The sequence below is a fragment of the Sinohyriopsis cumingii genome, chromosome 3, assembly GCF_028554795.1.
Source record: "Sinohyriopsis cumingii isolate HCF-2022 chromosome 3, ASM2855479v2, whole genome shotgun sequence".
In the NCBI taxonomy this organism is placed as follows: Eukaryota; Metazoa; Mollusca; class Bivalvia; order Unionida; family Unionidae; genus Sinohyriopsis; species Sinohyriopsis cumingii.
This window is the reverse complement of record NC_142963.1, coordinates 138,301,041-138,326,324: the sequence shown is the minus strand read 5'-3', so window position 1 is coordinate 138,326,324 and position 25,284 is coordinate 138,301,041. Positions and strand designations below refer to the sequence as shown.

Genomic DNA, 25,284 nt, shown 5'->3' with positions numbered 1-25,284 from the left:
ACCTCATAACCTGACCAGAGCTTATGGAGGTTTGAGCTTAAAGTAGGATAAGGTTGATTGATTTGAGGGTTAAAGGTCATGATGTGATTCAAAGAAAAATTGGTTTGACAAAAGAACATTTATTCTAGAGTAAGTTGATTGACCATACTTTGTGGATGACATGTTTGGGTAGTTAAAAGAAAAGATCAGTTCTGGATAGAAATGTCAAAGGTCAATGTCATAATAAGTGTGATAAGAATAGATTTGTTTCTGCAAAATAAGTTTAATTGCATACCTTAACCAGTTGTCAATGTCAGACACATTGGTCACTAATAGCCAGAATCAACCATAACCAATTAGTGTCTACATAGAGGACTATTAAAACACAGGGTAGTAATATAATATACTGTTCATAATACAATTGTTATCCAAATATTTTAGTAAGGGATTTTGTGATGGCCTCTGTCTTTCCATCCATCCATCTCAATCTCTGGAACCACATTTCCTTAACCACTGGTTGGAGATTACTCAAACTTGGTGCATAGTTTGCTCATGTGATAACCATCTACAAGAGGGGGTTGGTTTTTTGGGGGTTTTTTTAACCTCTTGCAGGTGGTCCTGGAATGGGGGCAAAGGTTAGATATATGTAAAAATGTAGTTGCATACATGTTTTGAATATGTTTGTACCAAACTTTAAATGTACAATTCTGGCAGGGGGACACATGATATATTTTATATCCTCCTCAGTCAGGGTCAGTGTGGAGGGTGGGATCAAGACTGGTGGTGTGTGATGAATGTGTAATAATAAACCTTGATTTACCATTGTAAGCCATGATAGTAGCTTGGGTCTTAATTACTGTCTATTTCAGATTCCCTGGTGTTATGTTGGCATGTGTTTCTCCAGCTTCTGTTGGCACAATGAGGATCACTGGAGTTATTCCATCAACTATCTCCATTGGTAAGTTTGGCAGAAAGTAAAAATTATATGTACACTTAAATCCTTTATGGCCAGGACCCAAAATTACAGATACTTATCACACTTAAATCCTTTGTGGCCAGGACTCAAGATTACAGATACTTATCACACTTAAATCCTTTATGGCCAGGACTCAAGATTACAGATACTTATCACACTTAAATCCTTTGTGGCCAGGACTCAAGATTACAGATACTTATCACACTTAAATCCTTTATGGCCAGGACTCAAGATTACAGATACTTATCACACTTAAATCCTTTATGGCCAGGACTCAAGATTACAGATACTTATCACACTTAAATCCTTTATGGCCAGGACTCAAGATTACAGATACTTATCACACTTAAATCCTTTGTGGCCAGGACTCAAGATTACAGATACTTATCACACTTAAATCCTTTATGGCCAGGACTCAAGATTACAGATACTTATCACACTTAAATCCTTTATGGCCAGGACTCAAGATTACAGATACTTATCACACTTAAATCCTTTATGGCCAGGACCCAAAATACAGATACTTATCACACTTGTAATTGGGTTGTGCTGAAAATTCTGATTTCAGATTGGCTAATGCAAAACAACTGATCAAGAGTTTGATATCATAGTCAGGGTCTGTTGGAGACTTTTGGTTGTTGTTGGTTTTAGTGGAATATTTTGGAGATATCTTGCTGAAGAGAAGGAGCAGAGTTGCCTTTCCCAGGAGACTGCTCCAGTGGCCTAAATGGTTAGAGCATACGTCATGGATGCAGGAGGTTGTGTGTTTGAACTTCGGCTGAGTCATACCAAAGACATAAAAATGGTACTAATGCTGCTAACAATTTTTCAGTCATATTGCTATAATGTTTCCAGTGTGTCCATTTATAGTGATGTCTAGCACTGGGGCATCATGCCGCAGACATGTAGCATCATCTCCCACCCAGTCACATTATCCTGACACCAAGCAGACCAGTCCTAACACTAACCTCTTAATGCTGAGTGCCTGCCAAGGCAGCTGATGGTACCGTTTTTATAAGTCTTGGGTATGACTCGACTGGGGTTCAAACCTGTGACCCCTGCATCCCAGTTTAGGAGAAACAATGTTGAAAATCTTTTTCTCACTAGCCTTGTAAGTGGGAAGTCATTATGGTTATGGTGTCTAGTTACATCTGAATGAAAATAGCACTCATCTTACATCGATTATGGCTGCCATGATAACCATCTTGAAAATCTTGTTAGTACAACTCACCTGAATGGATGATGGTATTGACATGTGGTTTTCACCCAAGGACTTGTCTTGTTGGTCTTAAACAAAAATGGTGCTAGTCTTCATTATGGTTGCCTTGGTCAAATTTGACAAAGCAATGTGACACAGAGCACTTTAAAATGTGTTCTTATGATGCTGAGTTGTCATCAGATATGGCTGCAATTACTAAAAATAGAAAAAAAAACTTTTAAACAACTTGTACAGAACTGTTGAATACAATATTACCAAAGCATCCTGACATCATATTTGTTCACATGTTGCAGATCAGCCAGAACTACTTTTCCATAACTGGGAAGTAGAATTTGCTGAAGGAATGATGACCGTTATAATGTTTACAAAAGATCTGACATTAAGATGGTTATTGTCGTGAAAAATAGAAAATCCTTGAAACAGCTTGTCAGAAACGGTCCAGTAAAATTTGACCAAATTTGATAGGAAGCATTTTGGTAGAGATGGCTTTCAGTGTAATCCAGCTAACACTGATCCATTATCTGTGACTAAAAATGGAAAACCTTTAAGCAACCTCTTCTTGAAAGCCACTCAACTGAATTGAACCAAATTTGGTGAAAATCATCCTGGAATAGAGATCTGATCTTCCACTAGATGTCACCATTACTCTAAATAGTAAAACATTTGAATGACTCCTTCCCAAAAACTGTGTAACAGAATTTTGGTGCTAATCTGCGATCTGATCTGGCCACAGATGCTCAAAACAGAAAAATGTTTAAAGTAACTTCATTTGAAAACTGCTGATCGAATTTAACCCAACTTTACTGGAAGCATCCTGACATATAGGGTTTTTTATAAATGGTGCCAATCCACAACTAAAAGTAGACAAATCTTCATAGGGGTCTTTCACTTTTGGATAAATGATGTTGATGAGCCAGACTGAAGATATAAAATTATAAAAATCTTAATGCAAGTGCTGCCATGTATTACTCACCCATTAAGATAGAAAATCAGTCCCTGGATGCTTACAATTTCCTGCTTTTGTCAGTTATTTGGTCCCATATATACAATAAGATTGTGCCACTGCTTTCACATATTTGCCTTAAATGGCTTATTCAGGCCCTCCTGTAAGTTGAGACATACTCAGGTTGTCAGTTGTGTGACATAATCCAAGTGAGTAAAAAATGGGCTCCCACAGTTAACTGAAGTTAGGACTCAATATGTCACTGAACAAGTATCCAGTTTGTGATGCAATCAAAGGATTGTCCACAGGTAAAAACTAAGTGAGTGCTGTCTTTATCACCTTAGTTATTATGGTCCGGTTTATCAGATTAAGAGATTGTTAACTGAGAAAACAAAACAAGTGCTGCCTTTGTTGACTCTGGGATTAAGATCAGATGTATAAAATCTTTTGTATGTTTCACTTTTAAGACCACCCATATTTGCGGTGAATTGAATGTTTTTTAAACAAATGTCGACTTAGAAGAAAGTCTGTACAATTCAATCAGCAGAATTGAAAGATATTCCAACAGAATGCCTTGTTCTGATCCAGAGTTGTGCATGTTAGCCAGGTAAGCACTCTTAGGCCCAAATTGGGCCTCATCTTCCAACAACAAAAAACCTCAGTGGATTTTCTTATTGTATTGTTTTTCATGTTTCAGTCGGCAATATCCTAATCTCCTAACTCTTATTGGTCAATGTCACTTACTCAGTTTTAAGTATGTATGAGGTACTATCTGCAGAATTCTCTGTCCAGTTAAGTCACCAATTGCATTTACAACTGGCTTAACCTTAAAAAGCAAGACAGAAATTAAAAGTTGATGGTTCTGGATCTTTGGGGACCATAGCAAAATAATTCAAAGGAATGTTCTAAGCAATAAGATGGCCTTGTTCTAAACCAAGCTTTGTTTTGCAATGGGTCATTTATTAGTGGTGTTTCAGAATATAAAAAGTATTCATTTCTTGGATCTGGCCTGGCTTAATTATCTGCTGGTTGATTTCAATATCTCTTAATACAGTCCCTTATTCCAAATGGTGACTTGCTGATACATAACTATAGATTCCAGTATCTCTCTTAATACAGTCCCTTATTTTAAATTGTGACTTGTTGATATATAGCTATAGATTCCAGTATCTCTCTTAATATAGTCCTTTATTCCAGTGGTGACTTGCTGATACATAACTATAGATTCCAGTATCTCTCTTAATACAGTCCCTTATTCCAGTGGTGACTTGCTGATACATAACTTTAGATTTCAGTATCTCTCTTAATACAGTCCCTTATTCCAAATGGTGATTTGCTGATATATAGCTATAGATTCCAGTATCTCTCTTAATATAGTCCCTTATTCCAAATGGTGATTTGCTGATATATAGCTATAGATTCCAGTATCTCTCTTAATTTATTCCCTTGTTCCAAATGGTGACTTGCTGAAATATAAATGTAGATTGCAAATGTGTATTAAAATTCATGTGGTTTTAAAGTCAACAAATGTTCACCTTTATGCTGAAAACATCTTTAGAAAACCATGATGAACTCAACAGCTTAAAAGCTTTCATTGAAAACATTAACCCTTTTCCATGTACAGTTGAACCCACTTAATACAGTCCCAGTTAAAATGATATCCTAGTTTGAGCAAAATAATTTTATGCATCAGACTACTTTTATATTCTTGGTATTTTTGCTCACTTGATTGCAGAATTGCTTTGTTTAAAACCTCATTTATGATTAAGAGAATTGTTTGTCCACTGGACTGGTCACGAATTAAGTTCGAAAATGCCATGATAATTTGCAAGAAACGAACCAACATCTAACATTTGTCACATCAATCACTCTCCGACTTGCCCTTGTTAAAGGGGACATGTTTTTTAAGTTAAATGAAGGTGCTTTGCTTAATAAACTTGAAGATGATCTCTTTTCTCAGTTTAAACTTCTTTGTGCAGTATATGTATGCGAAATAGAATAAGGGATAGAAATATCCCAATTGATTTTAGGTATGTAAATGTGTCAGTATAAGATGTAAACTATTATTACAAATAATTATGGCCTCTGTCTAGGTACACTGTTGACAATAGTTTATTGACATGATCTGTGTCTAGATACACCATTGACATTAGTTTTATTAACACGATCTTGTATAGGTACACTATTGACAATAATTTTATTAACATGACCTCTATGTACACTATTGACAACAGTTTTATTAACATCACCTGTGTCTAGATACACAATTAACAATAGTTTTATTAACATGAGCTCTGTCTATGTACACTATTGACAATAGTTTAATTAACATGAGCACTATGTACACTATTGACAATAGTTTATTGACATGATCTGTGTCTAGATACACCATTGACACTAGTTTTATTAACATGATCTTGTATAGGTACACTATTGACAATAGTTTTATTAACATGACCTCTATGTACACTATTGACAACAGTTTTATTAACATGACCTCTATATACACTATTGACAACAGTTTAATTAACATTACCTATGTGTAGGTACACAATTAACAACAGTTTTATTAACATGAGCTCTGTCTGTGTACACTATTGGCAATAGTTTAATTGACATGAGCTATATGTACACTATTGACAATAGTTTTATTAACATGAGCTCTGTCTGTGTACACTATTGACAGTAGTTTAATTGACATGAGCTCTGTGTACACTATTGACAATAGTTTTATTAACATGAGCTCTGTCTGTGTACACTGTTGACAATAGTTTTGTTAACATGACCTCTAAGTACACTATTGATAAAAGTTTTATCAAGATGACCACATGCAGCATATAAATAGTATGTCCTTCAGTTTTATTTGTATATTTGCCTATTTTGTTGTTTATAAGTATTTTATTAAGTCATAGTTGAAAGTTGTTAAGTCAAACTAGAAAGTTTCATTACAAATTTGAGATTGCACAGTAATTTTAGAGGTAAAATGCAATTTTGTAGATTAAAATTCTCTATATCTTTAATTTTGGAAGGAAATAAAAAGAATGATTATATGTCCATCAGTGTTGCTGTATATCAAGTCAACCTCTGCCCCATATACTGTGGGACTAGGAGTAACAGTTGAAACAATGTCCATCTCACTTCTTGTTTTGACTTTAGACTTGTGGATAAAATGCAGAGAAAACAAAACCTTTTAACTTTTTTATATTAATCATTAATGAATGCCAGTCCTAACATTTTGGTCATTTTGTCATTCGACTTCTACAGGACTCTGATGGTAATTTCATATGGCTTGACTATTCGACACTACTGGCATGCAAATGTCATGTAAATGTGTAGTACCATCAGGACTCTGACTGCAATCTCATATTGGTTGATTATTGGACACTCAACTGACATGCAAATGTCATGTAAATGTGTAGTGCCATCAGGACTCTGACTGCAATCTCATATTGGTTGATTATTGGACACTCAACTGACATGCAAATGTCATGTAAATGTGTAGTGCCATCAGGACTCTGACTGCAATCTCATATTGATTGATTATTGGACACTCAACTGGCATGCAAATGTGTAGTGCCATCATTTCCATCCCTTTTGTTTCTTAAACAGCTTCCAAACACATGCAACAGGCTGTCTGAAGTTATTTTCAGTACTAAGGACGGTGGGGGGGGGGGGCACAGAATTATAGACAAGAGTTAAATTGTTTATTGATTTATTGATTTTTACAGGGGAGAGCCCAAGACATGGTATGGCGTTCCGGGAGATGAGGCAGAAAAATTTGAGGAGGCAATGAAGAGTTCAGCTCCAGAGCTGTTTGAAAATACCCCTGATCTTCTTCACCAGCTGACCACTATCATGAACCCTAACATTCTAATGAAGAAAGGTGTCTCTGTAAGTACACAGTACTGACCACTATCATGAACCCCAACATTCTGATGAAGAAAGGTGTCTCTGTAAGTACACAATACTGACCACTATCATGAACCCCAACATTCTGATGAAGAAAGGTGTCTCTGTAAGTACACAATACTGACCACTATCATGAACCCCAACATTCTGATGAAGAAAGGTGTCTCTGTAAGTACACAATACTGACCACTATCATGAACCCCAACATTCTGATGAAAAAAGGTGTCTGTAAGTACACAGTACTGACCACTATCATGAACCCCAACATTCTGATGAAGAAAGGTGTCTCTGTAAGTACACAATACTGACCACTATCATGAACCCCAACATTCTGATGAAGAAAGGTGTCTCTGTAAGTACACAAGACTGACCACTATCATGAACCCCAACATTCTGATGAAGAAAGGTGTCTCTGTAAGTACACAAGACTGACCACTATCATGAACCCCAACATTCTGATGAAGAAAGGTGTCTCTGTAAGTACACAATACTGACAGTCATGTGGAGCTTTATGTAGGTGTTGTAATGCCTCACCACCAGAGTGGTAGGGGCATATATTGTTACACTTGTCTGTCCATCTGACCAAAAACTAATAGCTTGGTTAAGTTTTGTATTAGGTCATTTTGGGCATTGTGGTGGTGGACTTCATGTCCATTGAATACAATTCTAGTTTGATTTTTTTTATTTTCTTTGATCATGTTTATACTGGATTGGTTGCACTTCTTTAAACAAAATGTACAGACTTTAAATAACCACTTTAATTGCATATTTTTATTATCATAATTTTATCAGTTAGGGAGAAAAAGCATTATTTGAGAAGTATTCTTTTGACAGGTTTAATAATTTGACTGTTTTTCTCATGCTGGGAATAGGTAGTGATTATGCAATCTTGCTAAGTCTGCAATCCGTATTTCAGCATCCATATTTGTTTGGACCTAATGGATATATGTGTGTGTGTGTGTGTGTGTGTGTGTGTGTGTGTGTGTTTTGATAACAGTTCTAACACATTATGGATATCATGACAAGAATAAAAAAATGGAGCTATGTGCCTTTCGCAGTGGCACAGAGGCAGCCAGCCAGGTTGGCCTTGATTCGTAGCCCTGCTTCCTTCATGTATGATCCCTTGTGTGTACATTTAGAAAACCCACACACTTGGACCTATTTCAACCAATTTTATCAGAGCTTCCTGGCATGAGGAAGCTCCTAGTTTGCCTGTCTGCCTTCAGATATTACATCCAGTACCAAAGTTTCCGAGGCTTCTCTGGTGGCCTATGTGGTTAGAGCGTCTGCCTCAGACGCAAGAGGTCATGAGTTTGAACCCGGCTGAGTTGTACCAAAGAGATATAAAATTGGTACTAACAGCTGCCTCATTAGGAGCTCAGCAATAAGAGGTTTGTGTAGTTTTAGGACTGGTTGGCCTGGTGTCAGGATAATGTGCCTGGGTGGGACATGATGTTACATGCCAGCAGCATGATGCCCTATGCTAGACATCACTATAAACTGCCACACTGCGACATGACTGAAAAATAAAGCTTCGATAAAATTCCAAATCAGACACACACAAACCACCGTTTCCCCTAGGGCTGTGCTACTACCACTACCTCAAACCAGCAAGGATGGAAGACGTCTGTATAAGACTATATTTTACCTGTATATATGCTAATCATCCAGTCTCATCAATGCATGGTTTCTCACTTGTATATAGTGGAGAAAATTATGTTGTAAACAACACTTAAGAGTACGAAAATGACATGAATGGGTTTCTGACCTTTACAGGAGCTGCATTTGTACTGGACAGCACCACACATCAACACCACGACACTATAGTTCCACACAGCATCGCAAATTTTATCATCTCTGTAACTTTGTAAATTCTCACGTCATCATCATTAAATGTAGATAAAAGTACTTAATTCATTTAACACGAAGTACTTAAAACTAATTAGGTACTTTAAGCTACATTTAATGATACTAACCTGAAAATGTACCCTGTTACATATAGGAACAAATTTGTGGAACAAACCACAGTGTATAGTGTAGTCCCATTCCACACTGTCAGTCACCAACTTAATCCACACTCAGTTAATAATTTTGGTTCAGAGTTCACTTATAAAGTAAATAGTTAAAGTGTTTCATTGCACTGCATGAAATGTTTATAGTTTTAGTGGCTGCGTGTGAGTAAATTGATTTCAATTTAAGCATGGCTAGAATACATGACTTACAATCATTTATAAACAGAAAGTGGCAAAATCCAAACCAAGTTGGTCACCAAGCAAACAAGCATGTGGTTATTAATTTGTTTTCAACAAGAGTAGATCAATCCACCAATGGGATAAAAAAAAAAGTAAACTACGTGACATAGAAATATCTCAATATGCAAGCATTTATTTCACAACTCGGAGAATATCAGTGATGGATTTCAATTCCCAGTGCAACTGATTTAATGTTGACGCTGATCCATGGAACTGAAATATGTTATTCTCCATTGAAATGGAAATGCCTCGTTTCTTTTTTTTTTGTTCCAGTAGTTCTAGATTTCTGTGCACTTGAATTTGAAATATGTGCCAAGGAAGGTGAAAAGTCTTTGACAAAAAAATCCTTTGAAATTGGAACATTATGTTCATTTTCATCTGCAGCACTTGTACTGGCATAGGATTATCATTAGTACTTTAAAAAATTGAACTTACTGTTTCATGCTCACCAATTCTTCAGTGCAAACAGAATGAAGCAGAAAGTGACAGCTTGTGTTAACATATATGAAACAGAGACATGAGTGCTTTCATTTTTATTGTTTCATCTTGAAGCAATTATCAAACAGATAAGCCGACTTTCCTTCTGGTGCTCTGTTGTTTATCAGAGTCAGGAGGAATATAGAACTACAACGGTATAAAAAGATTAAATCAGATTCTCACAGTCTTTGATGCTGAGACAGTTAACTTTCAAGACTTTAAACATGTTTTTATCGATGCATGAATACTGACAGCCTCATCTTTTTTCCTTGCAAAAAAACTTTTATCGTTAAAAACTGGCGTATATCAGTGTAACGGAACCTCTGCAGTACTAAGCATATAAAATATAACTTTAAATTACTTCTTCTCAAGCTTTTAAACAGAATTTGATGAGAATTGACCGAAAAAACATCCAATAATAAAGGGTTTTCAAATGTGTACAAATGATGCCAATCCACTTCAAAATTTTGGCTGTCGTTGCCGTATGTATTTGCTTATATGTTGATTCAAACTGCAAACAACAAAGAGCCAGCATAATGTGTCTTATTTTTTTGTTCTCCTTATTACGCCTAACAAACTGAACAGACACAGATCTTCCAGTGCATTATGTGAAAGCAGATCTGTGTCAGTGCAGTTTGCTGTTGGACTCGTCTTAAAAGCAAGTATATAGGACACTCAGAATATGATAACCTTTACGTTTATTTTTTCTTAGAAGTCACAACAGAATTTAACCAAATTTGAAACCATCCTGGCACAGATGACTTTCAGTTTTGTATAGTATTATGCTATCGTCCATCAAGGACCACCATTACTAAAAAATAGAGAAAGTGAAAAATAATTTGTTTTTAAAAATCGAAAGAATTTAACCTAATTTAACCAAAAATATCATGGAATGAAAGTCTTTTAAATTATTCCGATTTTCCATTAAATATGGCCACCATTTCTAAAAATAGAACGTCCTTTAAAAGATGTCAAAATAATGTTCAGCATAATTTGACCGAAATTGTCAGAAAGAACTCTGAAATGGAAAGTTTTAATTTTTTGTTGTAATTGATGCGAATCTACTATCAAGTATGCCAGCATGATGGACAGTGGGAAAAAGTTTTCAACAACTTTAACAAGAAAGAGCCACATTCAATTTTACAAACTTTGACAGAAAGCATTTATCATAAAAAATGACTAAATAATGAACAGATGATGCCTTTAGTTATGTGTGAAGATGTAATGAAAATAGAGAAATCTTGAAACAGTAACATTTATTTGAACTAATAAGTTTAGCATAACTAGACACAAGGTACATTTTTGGCCTGAACTGCATCATCATCAATGAGGTCGCAGATTCAAACCCCGGCTGAGTCATACCAAAGTTTTATAACAATGGTACTAACAGCTGCCTTGATAGGCACTCAGCATTAAGAGGTTAGTGTTAGGACTGGTTGGCCTGGTGTCAGGATAATGTGACTGGGTGTGACATCATGCTACATGTCTGTGGCATGATGCCCAAGTGCTAGACATAACTAAACTGCCACACTGCAGATATCATAGTGATATGACTGAAAAATTGTTAAAGCTGCATTAAAAATCCAAAACACACACAAGCATCATCATCAACAATTATAAAGATTTGTGTTGAAAATATTAATAGTCAGAATAATTTTATTCATAAGCATATGGATACAGATGAGACATTGATTCCATGGAACTTGTTGATTATGAAGACATCCATACTTTATCTCTCCGTTTCTCCCTCATTTGTGTCAGGGATGCATGACCTCATATTACATGCCAGCCCTTATGATTTGACACTTAAATTATTGACATCAAAAATAATACCATGACAATGGTTAAGTAGCCCTTATGATTTGACACTTAAATTATTGACATCAAAAATAATACCATGACAATGGTTAAGTAGCCCTTATGATTTGGTCTTAGAGAAATGACACTTAAATTATTGACATCAAAAATAATACCATAACAATGGTTAAGTAGCCCTTATGATTTGGTCTTAGAGAAATGACACTTAAATTACTGACATCAAAAATAATACCATAACAGTCGTTAAGTATTGTAACAGGATAAAATAATGCTTTTCCCAAGTCTTTTATGCACATAATATTTTCAGTGTCCCTTGCAAAGCAAAAGTGATAAGGGGGCTCCAAGTAGCCAAGTAGTCTAAAGCATTCACCATTACAGATCATTGCCATCTCACCTCTGTCTGCGTGGGTTTGAGTCTCGGGTTCGGCCAGTGTGGGTATGTGAGAACGCTTGCCTGTAATTTCTCGTGGGTTGGTGGTTCTTTCCAGGGTTTTCCTGGGTTCTTCCTCCACCATTTATGCTGGCCGCCATGAATAGCCTATCTTGTGCTGAAAAATGGCATTAAACTTTACAACAATAAACAACAACAAAAGTGATAAGATAGAAATAAATCACACAGCATTGACCCGCGCTTGTTCATTTAACATGTCAATAAACTTATATAAACTACAATGATTGTTTTTATGCATGTGCATGAAATATGAAATAAAATGTTAAGTCACCTCAAGTTTACTAGGATACCTGTATTATAGTGTACAGTACTTGCATGTTCTTATTGTGCTTAGAATCACTTACATTCTTGTTTATTCCTACAAATATTAGATGCAGATTTTGCTTTACTCGTGATTTGTTTTCTCCAAATCTCATTCTTCTCTATTTTAGCTGTATGTCCATTGCTGTTTTCACATGATTTTCCATTTTTTATTGATATAAGAGATCCTAGACGGTGATGTAATCTGTATGAAAAGGCACATGTTTAATTAATATTAATAAATATATTAGGGTCAGATCCAGCATATATTCATCAAACTGTTAAATATTCTTTAAAGAAGCACCATAATATAGGTTAAAATTATGAATATAGATCAACTAGATTAACATCATTTTAATATAATTTTGTGTTTCATTCCATCTTTGATTTTGGCATGCTGGATATTTCAGCACTTCTTTGATTATAATTGGTGGATTCGTCTTTTGTTTTCTGACAGAACCCTAAAACTGGCTTGGGTGAAGACAGAATTTTGTCTGAATCCTTTTTGAGTCTTTTATTATTAGCGCAGTTACCCTCGCAGAGTAAACATGTACTTATTTTATAGTTTCTTACGTCAAAGCAAAGTACCACTGCATTATTATTGCAGTCATTTTCAAAGCATTTTTTTCTAAGACTCCTTTATCATATTGTGTCTGAGACTATTTTTTAGTCATTTTTGAAGTCTAGTGCTGTCTACCACATTTTATTGCATTGGGTACTTAAAATTTTCAGGGGAAAAATGTAATAACTGGTGAATGCAGTAATGGATAACCTGACAGTAGTAAACTGCAGCAAAAATGGAAAAGTTGTTGTTAATACGGTTACAACTAGTGCTCAGTGCTTGTTATTGTCAGAAGAAATATTTGAAATAGGTAGAAATGATAAGAAAGCAGAAAAATTAAACATATTTTTGTATTTTTCAAACAAACTATATTAATTTATAACATTTCCATCATTAATTTATAATAATATTCCTTTAACACGTGCAAAGTATTCTTTTTTCTTTAAATAAAGTTGCCATCAATAAAATGAGCCAAGTGGTCAGGAGAAAAACCTGTCAACAGTGATGGTTTTTTATTTCTTCATTTTAAAGTTTACATTTTAACATTTAAATTAAATTAAATTTAAAGTTTTATATTCTCCTGGCTTGAATCCTCGATATGATCCATTTTTTTCTTATCATCTCAGATCATATCTTGCTCTAAAAAACATTTGAAGGAAATCTTCCTTCTAACCCAGATTTCTTGGCTAACTTCTCTTGCAATTTGGCTGTTAGGCAAATATCAGCAATCACAGACCCACTTGGATTTCTTGTTAGAGTTCTTGGGGATATCATTTAGTTTAGATTGGCTCTGCTATCATTTAAGTTATTTAGTATTTTTTGATATCTCTAATGGAAAATATGGATGATAATACCATATACTCTTTTCTTCAGATTGTCAGAACCAATCAACATGCTGGAGAGTTTATTGTGACATTTCCTCGAGCCTATCATGCTGGATTTAACCAGGGTTACAACTTTGCTGAGGCTGTGAACTTTTGTCCTGCTGACTGGGTAAGTTTGAACCAAAGTAAAATTTGTCATAAAGTTATTGCCATACAGTGGTGTCTTGCAGTTGTGAATACTCTTCTTCCTTTTAAACTGTTACAGTGAAATGGTCACTTACAAGTAAATCTAGTTATGTTTCTTGGATGGGTTATTGTATCCAAAAACATGTTATGAAAGGTTAGATACTGTCATGGTCAGAGACCACTCCAGTGGCCTTAGATGTGGGAGGTCGCAGGTTCGAACCCTGCCAGAGTCATACCAACCATATATTATAAAAATGGTACTTACAGCTGCCTTGCTTGACACTCTTCTTTAAGAGGTTAGTGTTAGGACTGATTGGCCTGGTATCAGGATAATCTTACTGGGTGGGACATGATGCTACATGTTTGCATCATCATGCCTCAGTGGTAGACATCACCATAAACTGCCACGCTGCAGACATCACAGCAGTATGACTGAAAAATTGTTAAAGCTACATTTAAAAAAGTCCAAAACCAGTCATGGTCAGCTATATTTAATATAGATATGTTGCTGTCTGTTCTGCAGTTCTCTTTACTGGAGCAATTATTGTTGTTATACTGAGATGTGATGAGAAATAGTAATCCTTGTTTGCCCATCCATCCATCCACCCACCCACCTATCCATCCATCCTCACATCACAATCTCATTAGCACTTCCATACTTGTAGTTTGTGATGGATTGCCTTCAAACTTTGTAAATATTATGATCATCACTTGAAGATACACATGTTGACAAATTGCTTTGCTCCTGCAAGTTTTGTTTTAGTTATTGCCCTTTTTTCTTTAAAATGATTCAGCCTTGTTAGCACAGCTAGTTCTGAAGTTTTTAACTGATTGCCCTGTATGTTGGTAAATAGTATGATCATCACCTGAATATGCACAAATATGTTCCAGCTAGTTTTGTTAGAGTTATTGCCCTTGCAGCTATATATATTGTGAGACGTAATCTTGTGAACACAGCTTGACTTACAATTTTTGTTGATTGCTTTTATTATGATTGTCTTGCACATATTGACAGGTGTTCTTTGATTTTAATACGAGTTATGTCTCATTTTAACTTACAGCTGATGCAATTTATGAAAGATTATTTAGATTGTAACTTCTCTTGCAGTTTTTAAACTTTATTTATATTATGGTCATCATCAGCAGATGTGCTTTTTGACCAGACATTGTACTTGCACTCTTCCCAATAGTGTATTGTGTTATGATGTTGTCCATCTGTTACCAATTTCATTTCCACACAATATCTCAAGTTGTCCATTATTTACAGTCAGCAAACTTGATGGATAACATGCCTTTTGTTTTGCAACATGCCCAAGTTCTTTTAATTCCTTTGCTTTTTATCAGTGAAGAGCTTGAAAATGTGAGATTGCACGAAATTGGATCACAATGAATAAGCATAGTTTTATAAAGAAAAAGAAAGCCAAACAGCAGAAAAAGACCTAGAACTCTTTATTTGTAAAAGAAGAAAGCACTAAAATGTTGTCATGAAAGTGTTTCATAATGGTGCAACCTAGTTTACCAAAATCACTTCCAATCTTGCATTGAACTGCACCTTGTTACACCATCCAAACAATAGAAACACTAATTTACTTGGGGAAAAGAACATAAAATTGAAATTTAGGACCATTGTCCTAGCCAGACAGATTGGTGAAAATGTGAATTGTCACTCCTTGCAGAGATTTTCATTATGATCAAGTTATGTCTAGAATAATGTGTATACAGATTTCATCTCATGAACGTAAACAGCATAAACAGTTCATGATATTGAGTCTAAATCACCAAGTCCATTGGACTGACTCCAGTATTGCTTTCCACTGGGTCCAGTATGGTGACAGTTAAAACACCCAACATAAATATGTGGCTTTTTATACTGTGTGTAATTTATGACAATTCAGTTCAAAAGATCTATACTATTTCACTATTGTTAAGACTGTACTTTGTATGAAACCAGAAATAGTCATGCTGGAGATTTCTGATATACCATTTTTCAGATAACAGAAATTATTAATTCACTATGTTCTAGCTTCCCATGGGTCGAGTCTGTGTGGAGCATTATCGTTCTCTCCATCGTCAGTGCGTGTTTTCTCACGAGGAGTTGGTGTGCAAGATGGCTGCTGACCCAGAAAGACTTGATTTCAATATTGCAGCCACAACACATGAGGATCTTCTTGCCATTGTAGAGGAAGAGAGGATAAGAAGAAAGCAGCTGTTTGAAATGGTTAGAAGTTATTCAGTTGGATGTTTTTTGCTAATAATGTAAACTGTTAGAAATTAGTCTGACAATTTAGTCATCAGAAAAGTTTGATAAATGACTATAGGGCATAGTATATTATGTTGTCTATCTTTCTGTTACCATTTTTCCTCACAATAACATAGTTGTCACTAACCAAAAAATATCGATAAATTGCACTTGGAGAATGAAGAATTCTGTCAGTTTTGGGGTCCAAAGGTCATAGTCATTGTGACTGATAATAGATCTCTTTGTCATTGAATCTTCTTTAATGTTTCCCAGTTTTTTAAAATTCATTTCTAATGTTAAAAAATATGGCAGTCCTTTGATGTTCATTGCTAGTTGTTATTCATATAGGGATGCAATCCATTTCAGATTTGCAGAACTATCAGATTGGCTTCATAAAAGTTTCATTCCAAATTATATTGACTTTATTTTAAAACTATTATTTTTGTTGAGCTTGCCTTGTGGAAGCTTAACATAGCAATCTCATGAGTGTCCGTCTATATGTGTGTACATCTTTCCAGGTAAATGTTAACATTTTTAGCTCAGTTGGCCATAAGGGCAAGTGAGTTTATGGTATGGCCCTGTGAATTATCAGTCACCCATCCATTACAAATAGCTTGTTACCACTTTGGAGTACATATTTTAGATTCCAGTTGAGATGAAACTTGAAATATGTAGGCTTATATCATTAAGATCTTGGATGAGTTTGATAATGAGTTGGATAAGAATGAGTTTATTTTTAATCATTTTGGAGGAGATTATAACCATCTTGTTACTGGTCCAGATTCTCTTTAAATTTCTGTCTGCTAAATGTGTTTGTCTCGTCAATATTATATTGGATAAGTTCAGTAACAAGCATGAAGTTACACGTATTAATTATGTCTTTATCTTCAGGAAGTATTTTTCTTGGGATATCCTGGCATTTGAATGTAGTAAAATAGGTAACAGCAACATGTATAAACATGATATGTCTGTGAAGTAGTTCACCTAGTTTATGTACTACACAAACTTGCATGGAATAATGGTGACCCGTTAAGCTTTGTAATGCTGGTGAGCATTGTCAAGCCCACTTGGGCCACTTGTTAAGATTAAGTTCAGTGTTCAGGTTTCTTAATGTTGTAGCTTGACAAAAGGCAGGGTGAAACAAAATTGACTCTCTTGTTTAAACAGGACTTTTTTATGTGGACAGTCACAGGAAAATGTACTTCACCATTGGTTTGATAGACTGGTACATAGTACATAGTCTTTAAATGTAAAAGACAAACTTAACTAAACAGGAGACCAGTCCATAATATTGTAAATACCATATTTGCAGGCCTATAAATCGATGTGGAGTGTAAGTCGATTCAGAGTATAAGGCGAGGCCATGTCAATACCTTGGCTTCGTTTTTACACTATAGTAACTTCCAGCTTCATGAATATTAATGGTATCACTGTATGATATTCCATATTACCGGCAATTGTGAAATTGCATCACCAATGCTCACATGCTTGTTCCAGTTTTGATTTTGAGGGAGAGAGAGGGAGGGAGGAACAGTTATAATCCATATAATAGTTCCCTGACAGTTCTGATTTTACTCCTATACAAGCACTGCTATGTTCCATTATCAATTGACACAGCTGAATAAACAGTCAATGCTTGTTTAAATTATGATATCCATTGCAACAAGAGCCACATGGCTCTGTATGCTGTATACATGTTAATTAAACGTGATTGTTCCAGTTGAAACCAGTCTGAGTGTAAGATTCAACAGATGAGATCAAATCAGTGAGGCTAACAATTGGGAGATGAGGCTATCCATAGGGAAATCAGAAATGTAAAGAAAATTAAGAGACAGAAAACAGAAAAGTTACACACGAAAAATAATAAAACACTGAAAAGCTGTATGAAATTTACACAAATTAACAGTTTTATAATACATATTATTTAACATGTCAGTTATGATTGAAAATACATCCATATTGTAATTCATTTTATTACCTGTAGTAGAACTGTTCCACACTCTTATTAAGAAAATAATGATTAAGAATTTACTTAATCATCTCCAATATCTGAAAATCCCTCAACGTCTTTGTCTTCCCTATCAAAATGGAAAATGGGGCTTATCTCAGGGCTCAGATCATTGGAAATGTCTCATTATCATTGGTCTCCATCTCATCATCCTCTTCTGGCTTCTCTATCCTGCTGACAATTTCTGCTTTAGCAAAGCCATTCACAATAGCCAATTCAGGAACCCTGTCCCATGCATCCTTAACCCAGTGTGCAGCCTGGGAATATGTAGTCTTAATCTTGTCTTGGACAAATCACAGAAATTGTTCAATTTTTCCAAATAGTCTACTGGTAGTTTCTATAGTAGTGCATTGTCGTATACTAAGGCCCCTTCTTTGCATGAACCTAAAACACCATGATTCCTAATTTAGTTGATATTTACTTTGCATTGGGTCTGAGTTCAACAGAGTTCATTCCACGACATGTGGCACGTTGTGTCAAGACATATTTTTCTAATTTATTCTCAGTATTAATCCATCTTGCTTTGCAGCCAAGATTTGCTTTCTTTATTTTTTTTTATTTTTTTGTAGTGCATAATGCAACCATAGTTTTACACCAATCGCGGACACATTTTTCACTTACACCAGATTTCATGTGAGCAGCCATATTCTCACCTTTCTCTTCCGTGAACTTTACAACTTTCAGCTTAAAAGCCGCTGTGTAAGACTTGTGTGATTTGACAAGAGGCATTGTGAGATAAATTGTATGATTTGTGTGAATCGTTATGATTGAAAAGATTGATCAAAGCATGCCTGACTCATTAAAACATACCAGTACTGTAGCAATGAAAACAATGCTCACGGCTAAATTCATTATTTACATCCAGAGAAGGGAGTGGGCATCATTTCCTGTGATTCTTAATCCACCTGACATTAAAATCTGATAGTGTAATTGATGCGGATTTAAGAGAAAGAACAATGGGATACCGGCAATACGGTAACTAGTATTGGTAGCCAAAGCCAATATCAGGGTTTAAACACTTGCAGTAACTGGCATTAATTGTTGTTGGAAACCAAAGACCAATTTTTCAACTACCGGTATAATCAAAGAGAGACACCGAAATGACAGCTGATTAAGAACGAAATATCAGTATGTGTTGACATTACAATTTGCTTTAAACATAAATGCAAAACTAAAACCAAATCATTCATGATTTATGAATAGTCCATCTGTATATATGAATTTTAATTTAGCGTACACCATATTTATTTGAGAAACTTTGTCAAACACAATTACAAACATATGATTTGATATGTTTTTCAGTAGAAAGCATAATCTACAGAATTTTATAAATAATCACAACGCTCAGTTAATGTGGATTACTTCCCTTTATAGGATCAATTATATAAATGAAAAAGCTATACTGGTAATTGCTCGCAAGTGTCAAACAGTATACTGGAAAATCAAATATCGATGGACCAGTGGCTAAAATGTGATCAGGAAGAATGAGGTATGGTTAAAATGGATGAATAAAACAAATTTATTTCATATCTTTTTTAGGAACAAACAATATGCTTTGAATTAGTAAAGTACATTATAGAGTATAGACCGTAAGTGTGCTCTGTGGCCCAGTGAATTTTTTACTGGTTATTGTTTTCTTTTATTTCGTGTTTGAGAAATAAGAAAATACACGCAATTTATTGACATAGTAATTGAACACGAATTGGTCCTTGTATGTGACCTGTTTTTGATTATGCCAATTGTAGAGCAATATTAATAGCATACCATGTACCATAATCCATATATAAGTTGATTTGGAGTATAAGACCAAGTCAAAAGTATCGACTTATAGGCCAGAAAATACAGAAGGGGGAAAAATTGAAGCATAAAGAGGAAAGAATGATGCAAGGAATTCATGATGAAGACTGATTTTTTGGTTACTGTTTTGCTACCTCGCTTGGCGCTCAGCATTAAGAGGTTAGTGTTAGGACTGGTCGGCCTGGTGTCAGGATAATGTGACTGGGTGGGACATCATGCTACATGTCTGCGGCATGATGCCTCAGTGCTAGACATCACTATAAACTGTCTCACTGCAGACATCGTAGCGATATGACTGAAAAATTGTTAGAGCTACGTTAAAAATCCAAATCACACATACACACACCGTTTTGCCCACCAGTATTTAAGGTACAGGCTTTTGGAATTGTATGGAAAAATAAATTCACCATATACTCTCATTCGACCTAATTTTTTACTGTACATTTATCAATAGAGTCATTCAGAGATTTAGTATGATTTGTTTGAACTAATCTGTTATCCATTCTGTATGGGCTGCCTGGATTCCCCCAAATTAATGTTGGGATTCCTGATAAGCATGCCTGTGGGAGCTGTAACATGATTAAACAGATTCCTGATAAGCATGCCCGAGGGTAGCTGTAAGATAATTAAACAGATTTCTGATAAGCATGCCGGTGGGTAGCTGTAACATAATTAAACAGATTCCTGATAAGCATGCCCGAAGGTAGCTGTAACATAATTAAACAGATTTCTGATAAGCATGCCTGTGTGTAGCTGTAACATGATTAAACAGATTCCTGATAAGCATGCCCATGAGTAGCTGTAACATGATTAAACAGATTCCTGATAAGCATGCCTGTGTGTAGCTGTAACATAATTAAACAGATTCCTGATAAGCATGCCCGAGGGTAGCTGTAACATAATTAAACAGATTTCTGATAAGCATGTGGGTGGGTAGCTGTAACATGATTAAACAGATTCCTGATAAGCATGCCCATGAGTAGCTGTAACATGATTAAACAGATTCCTGAAAGGCATGCCCATGGGTAGCTATGACATAATTAAACAGATTCCTGATAAGCATGCCCGAAGGTAGCTGTAACATAATTAAACAGATTTCTGATAAGCATGTGGGTGGGTAGCTGTAACATGATTAAACAGATTCCTGATAAGCATGCCCATGAGTAGCTGTAACATGATTAAACAGATTCCTGATAAGCATGCCCATGGGTAGCTGTAACATGATTAAACAGATTCCTGATAAGCATGCCTGTGTGTAGCTGTAACATGATTAAACACATTCCTGATAAGCATGCCTGTGTGTAGCTGTAACATGATTAAACACATTCCTGATAAGCATGCCTGTGTGTAGCTGCAACATGATTAAACACATTCCTGATAAGCATGCCTGTGTGTAGCTGTAACATGATTAAACACATTCCTGATAAGCATGCCTGTGTGTAGCTGTAACATGATTAAACACATTCCTGATAAGCATGCCTGTGTGTAGCTGTAACATGATTAAACACATTCCTGATAAGCATGCCTGTGTGTAGCTGTAACATGATTAAACACATTCCTGATAAGCATGCCTGTGTGTAGCTGTAATATGATTAAACACATTCCTGATAAGCATGCCTGTGTGTAGCTGTAATATGATTAAACACATTCCTGATAAGCATGCCTGTGTGTAGCTGTAACATGATTAAACACATTCCTGATAAGCATGCCTGTGTGTAGCTGTAATATGATTAAACAGATTTTCAGCATACTTCTAGAAGGACTACATTGGCATGAGGTCAGGCCTGTTTATTTAATAATGTCTTTTTTTCTGTGTAGGGTTGTACACAAGCGGAACGAGAGGCTTTTGAGCTACTTCCTGATGATGAGAGACAGTGTGATTTCTGCAAGACCACATGTTTCCTGTCAGCTGTCACATGTCCTTGCAGCCCCAGTGAGTGCAAGCTAATGTGTCTTAATGTACTCTAGCATTAAGTATTGATATGTCATTTTTTCTTTGATTCCATAGGTGGTTGCTTTAGATTTGAATGATTGCTATAGAAAGGTCATTTTTTTCTTCAATTCCATAGGTGATTGCTTTAGATTTGATTGATTGTTATACGTTACTGACATGTAGTGAAATGTAATCATGACAAATGAATGTCACAAGAACAAGTTTATTATAATGCCATTGTTTTCTCCATTAACTTGTCAGAATTGAGCAGTATTTCTCCATACTGCACTGCTTTATACTGCATGACACATGTGGCTAAAAATAGTATGAAATAGTATGGTGTGTGAAAACAAACAATGTATGCTTACGTAGCAGATGCTGGAGCTTTTGATGAATTCGATTTGTCAGTGGATGAACTAAGCAAGCTGTTTGATCCATCTTTGCAAGGAATAATAATCGCTGTAACAGTACTTACCTTACTGCATCTTGAATTTCCTCAAAATTTACTTTCTTGGTTATTTCTGCTAAGCAAAATTAAAATGGATTCCAAAAGTTGATCCACAGTGCAAATCTGTATACTACATTTCCAGCAAAATTGCATTCCAAAGGAAAATTTACAGCACTCCAAAATTAAAAGAATTTGATATTCCCTATCAAACAATACTTAAAACCAAAATCTCTCTAATCCAGATCAGTTGAAAAGTTGTTTCAGGGTGCTGTCATTCACAATACAAATTTAAATTTCAATTTTAAGTAGACCAAAATGAGATTTCCTTTTTAACCAATGGACTGGACATACAATATGCTACCAAGTTCAAAGGTTACTGGGTGGTGCTGTGTGTACACGAATACTGAATGCTACTGTGTATTGGTTTAACTATGCTTGTTATTTTACTTTGGAATCCTGAGGAAATTCAGTCACTCTTATAGTGTTTCATTTATTATTCAGCATTAGTTAGAAAAGCAAAAAGAGTTTAGCATAAGAAGGTTACTACATTTGTCTACACCGGTTCGAGTCTCGGATTCAGCCAGTGTGGGTATGTGAGAAAGCTTGCCGTTAGCTTCTCATGGGTCGGTGGTTCTTTCCAGAGTTTTCCCTTGTTCTTCCTCCACCATTAATACTGGCCACTATGTATAGCCTATCTTGTGCTGAAAAATGGCGTTAAACCCCACAACAACAACTACATTTGTATAGGAATATATGAAGTGCTAATATATCGTAGAAAAATTGTTCATTAGTTTTCATACAAATGCAGTCATCTATAAATCTAATTTACGAATTCATTTAAATATTGATGGTTGAATGCAGATATTCCAATCTTTTTACTGTTGTCCAGAAAAGATGAGTGTCTTTCAGAAAAGTTTAATATCTTTCACACAAGTTTAGCGTCTTTCAGAATTTAAATATTTAGATGTGTAGAGATAGATAAAACTGAGAGACTTTTCAGGTATGATAAAAATAATGGATGCCATGTCTGTTTAGATTTTATTTACAACGACATTTATATACACTAGTTGCATGTTGGTGTGCCTTTAACTTAGGATTTTGTTCTCCTATCATTTCAGACAAGATTGTGTGTGTGTGCCATGTGCAGCAGCTATGTAGTTGTGACCCACACACAATGTGCCTCCGATATCGCTACACTCTGGATGAATTGCCATTTATGTTGCACAGACTCAAGGTGCGTGCTGAGTCATACACCAACTGGACAAAGGCAGTAGAAGCAGCTTTGGAGGCGGAGGAAGAGTACAAGCTAGGTGTGTTAGCTTTGCTTATTGGGTCACTCACACTATTTGAGAAAAGTGGTTTTGTTTCCAGGGTTGTTTCAGTCATGAAGTTTACAAAACTTTAATGGACATTTATTTAATGGAATTTTTTTTTTTTCTCACTTGATGCTTCATTGAAAGTTCTCTGTCATGTTGCAAAAATTCCATCTTCAGAATGTCCCCACAGGTCAATCTGCCAGATCGTTCAAATCTGTTGATTTTTTGAGGGGGTCTAGGGGTTCAAGTGGTTGGAAAGCATTTAGTAGGGGGACAAAAATCTGTGCTTAGGGATACTAAATTTTAAACCTCTGATTTACTGTTGAGCAAATGGATGTTTCCATGTGATATTTAGTTTACTTGAGACTCCTCATCTGTATTCTTCTGAATCATGAGTTCATACTTCACTCCATAATTCATTGGCCTTTACAGGTAACTCGGTTGTAAGTGCAACTCAGTCGATATTCCACTGCTTTTTGATTCCTACATTTGCCTCATAGTAATAATAGGAAACAGAGGGTGCTGAACTATTTGAGTGAGCTACCTTGGGCGAATCTATGCTTGCATGTACATCATTCTGCCATTCTTGTTGCATTATCTTGGCTTGGTAGTCATCACTCAGGACAATTTGAATTTTGCCTCATGCTAAATTTGCAGAAAATAACTGCATTGTTTTTTTCTCTCACTCCAGTTCAGTACAGTCACAAATGTATAAATGACTAAAAGGAAAATTCCAAGCTTAACTGACTACTTCTCCCAACTGCTGTCCATTATGGAGGAAAATGCGTTGTCAGCAGCTTTATACAACATGTATATGCTGACTGACTTTCATGGTGAGAACACTCCAAACGCACAGTCATTTAGAAGAAGAAAAAAAAAACAGTTTTATCCATTGTACTGAACAAAAAAGAAAAGACAAGACACCATAATTTTATCGATGTTTAGTTTACATGACAAAAGTTTAGAATATGCAAACATATTTTTTCATTATCCATTGTGGATACATGTTTCCTTTTTGATGGTTACTGTTAGTGTTAGATCATTTCAGAAATACATGTACATGCACCAGGATTTTATTAGCAGCAATTATCTAGTTCGTCATCAGATTAATTATGTGCTGTAATGAAGGAAGCACATTTTTTTATTCAAAATTTTCAACGAGAAATGTATGTTTCAGTGATGCAGTGGATGTATGTATCATATTAAATAATCAGAAGTTTGGATTGTTTAGTTAAAATTTTCATGCAGAAATATAGTATAAAATTAATCCTACTTTAGCTTCATGAGGGCTTTGCCCACCCACACCCCCTCGCTTTCCCAACCCCACTCCAGGAATTTGCCCTGGACACACAAGGACCACAGGTCTACTTTTGACTATTGTGGTTTTCCCCACTTTCACCCATGCTGATGGGGATATTGTCATTTGCCTGTTCATTGTTGTGTTCATTGATGTGATTATTCATGTGTTTGTTCCTTCATTTGTTGTACCTTTAAAATCTTAGTCCCTATTTAAACTACACTTCTGAAAATGGGTATGTATCTTGGACCTTTTTTCCGTACACATATGAATCTGGGATCATTTTTCCAATTCACACGAAAAAAATTATGAATCTGGGATCATAATTCCAATACACATTTAAAGAAAGT

General features: G+C 35.5%; 1 protein-coding gene across 6 annotated transcripts in view; it reads left to right on the top strand.

Annotated features, from left to right (window-relative positions):
• Positions 1-25,284, top strand: part of LOC149803945 (lysine-specific demethylase 5A-like) — a 103,939-nt gene that overhangs the window by 37,528 nt on the left and 41,127 nt on the right. For all 6 annotated transcript variants that reach the window (XM_089953756.1, XM_089953753.1, XM_089953757.1 and 3 more), the window contains 6 exons: positions 849-937; positions 6,846-7,008; positions 13,760-13,879; positions 15,920-16,114; positions 21,759-21,873; positions 23,440-23,631. In XM_089953756.1, the coding sequence (XP_089809882.1) occupies positions 849-937; positions 6,846-7,008; positions 13,760-13,879; positions 15,920-16,114; positions 21,759-21,873; positions 23,440-23,631 (874 nt within the window). The remainder of the gene's footprint in view (positions 1-848; positions 938-6,845; positions 7,009-13,759; positions 13,880-15,919; positions 16,115-21,758; positions 21,874-23,439; positions 23,632-25,284) is intronic.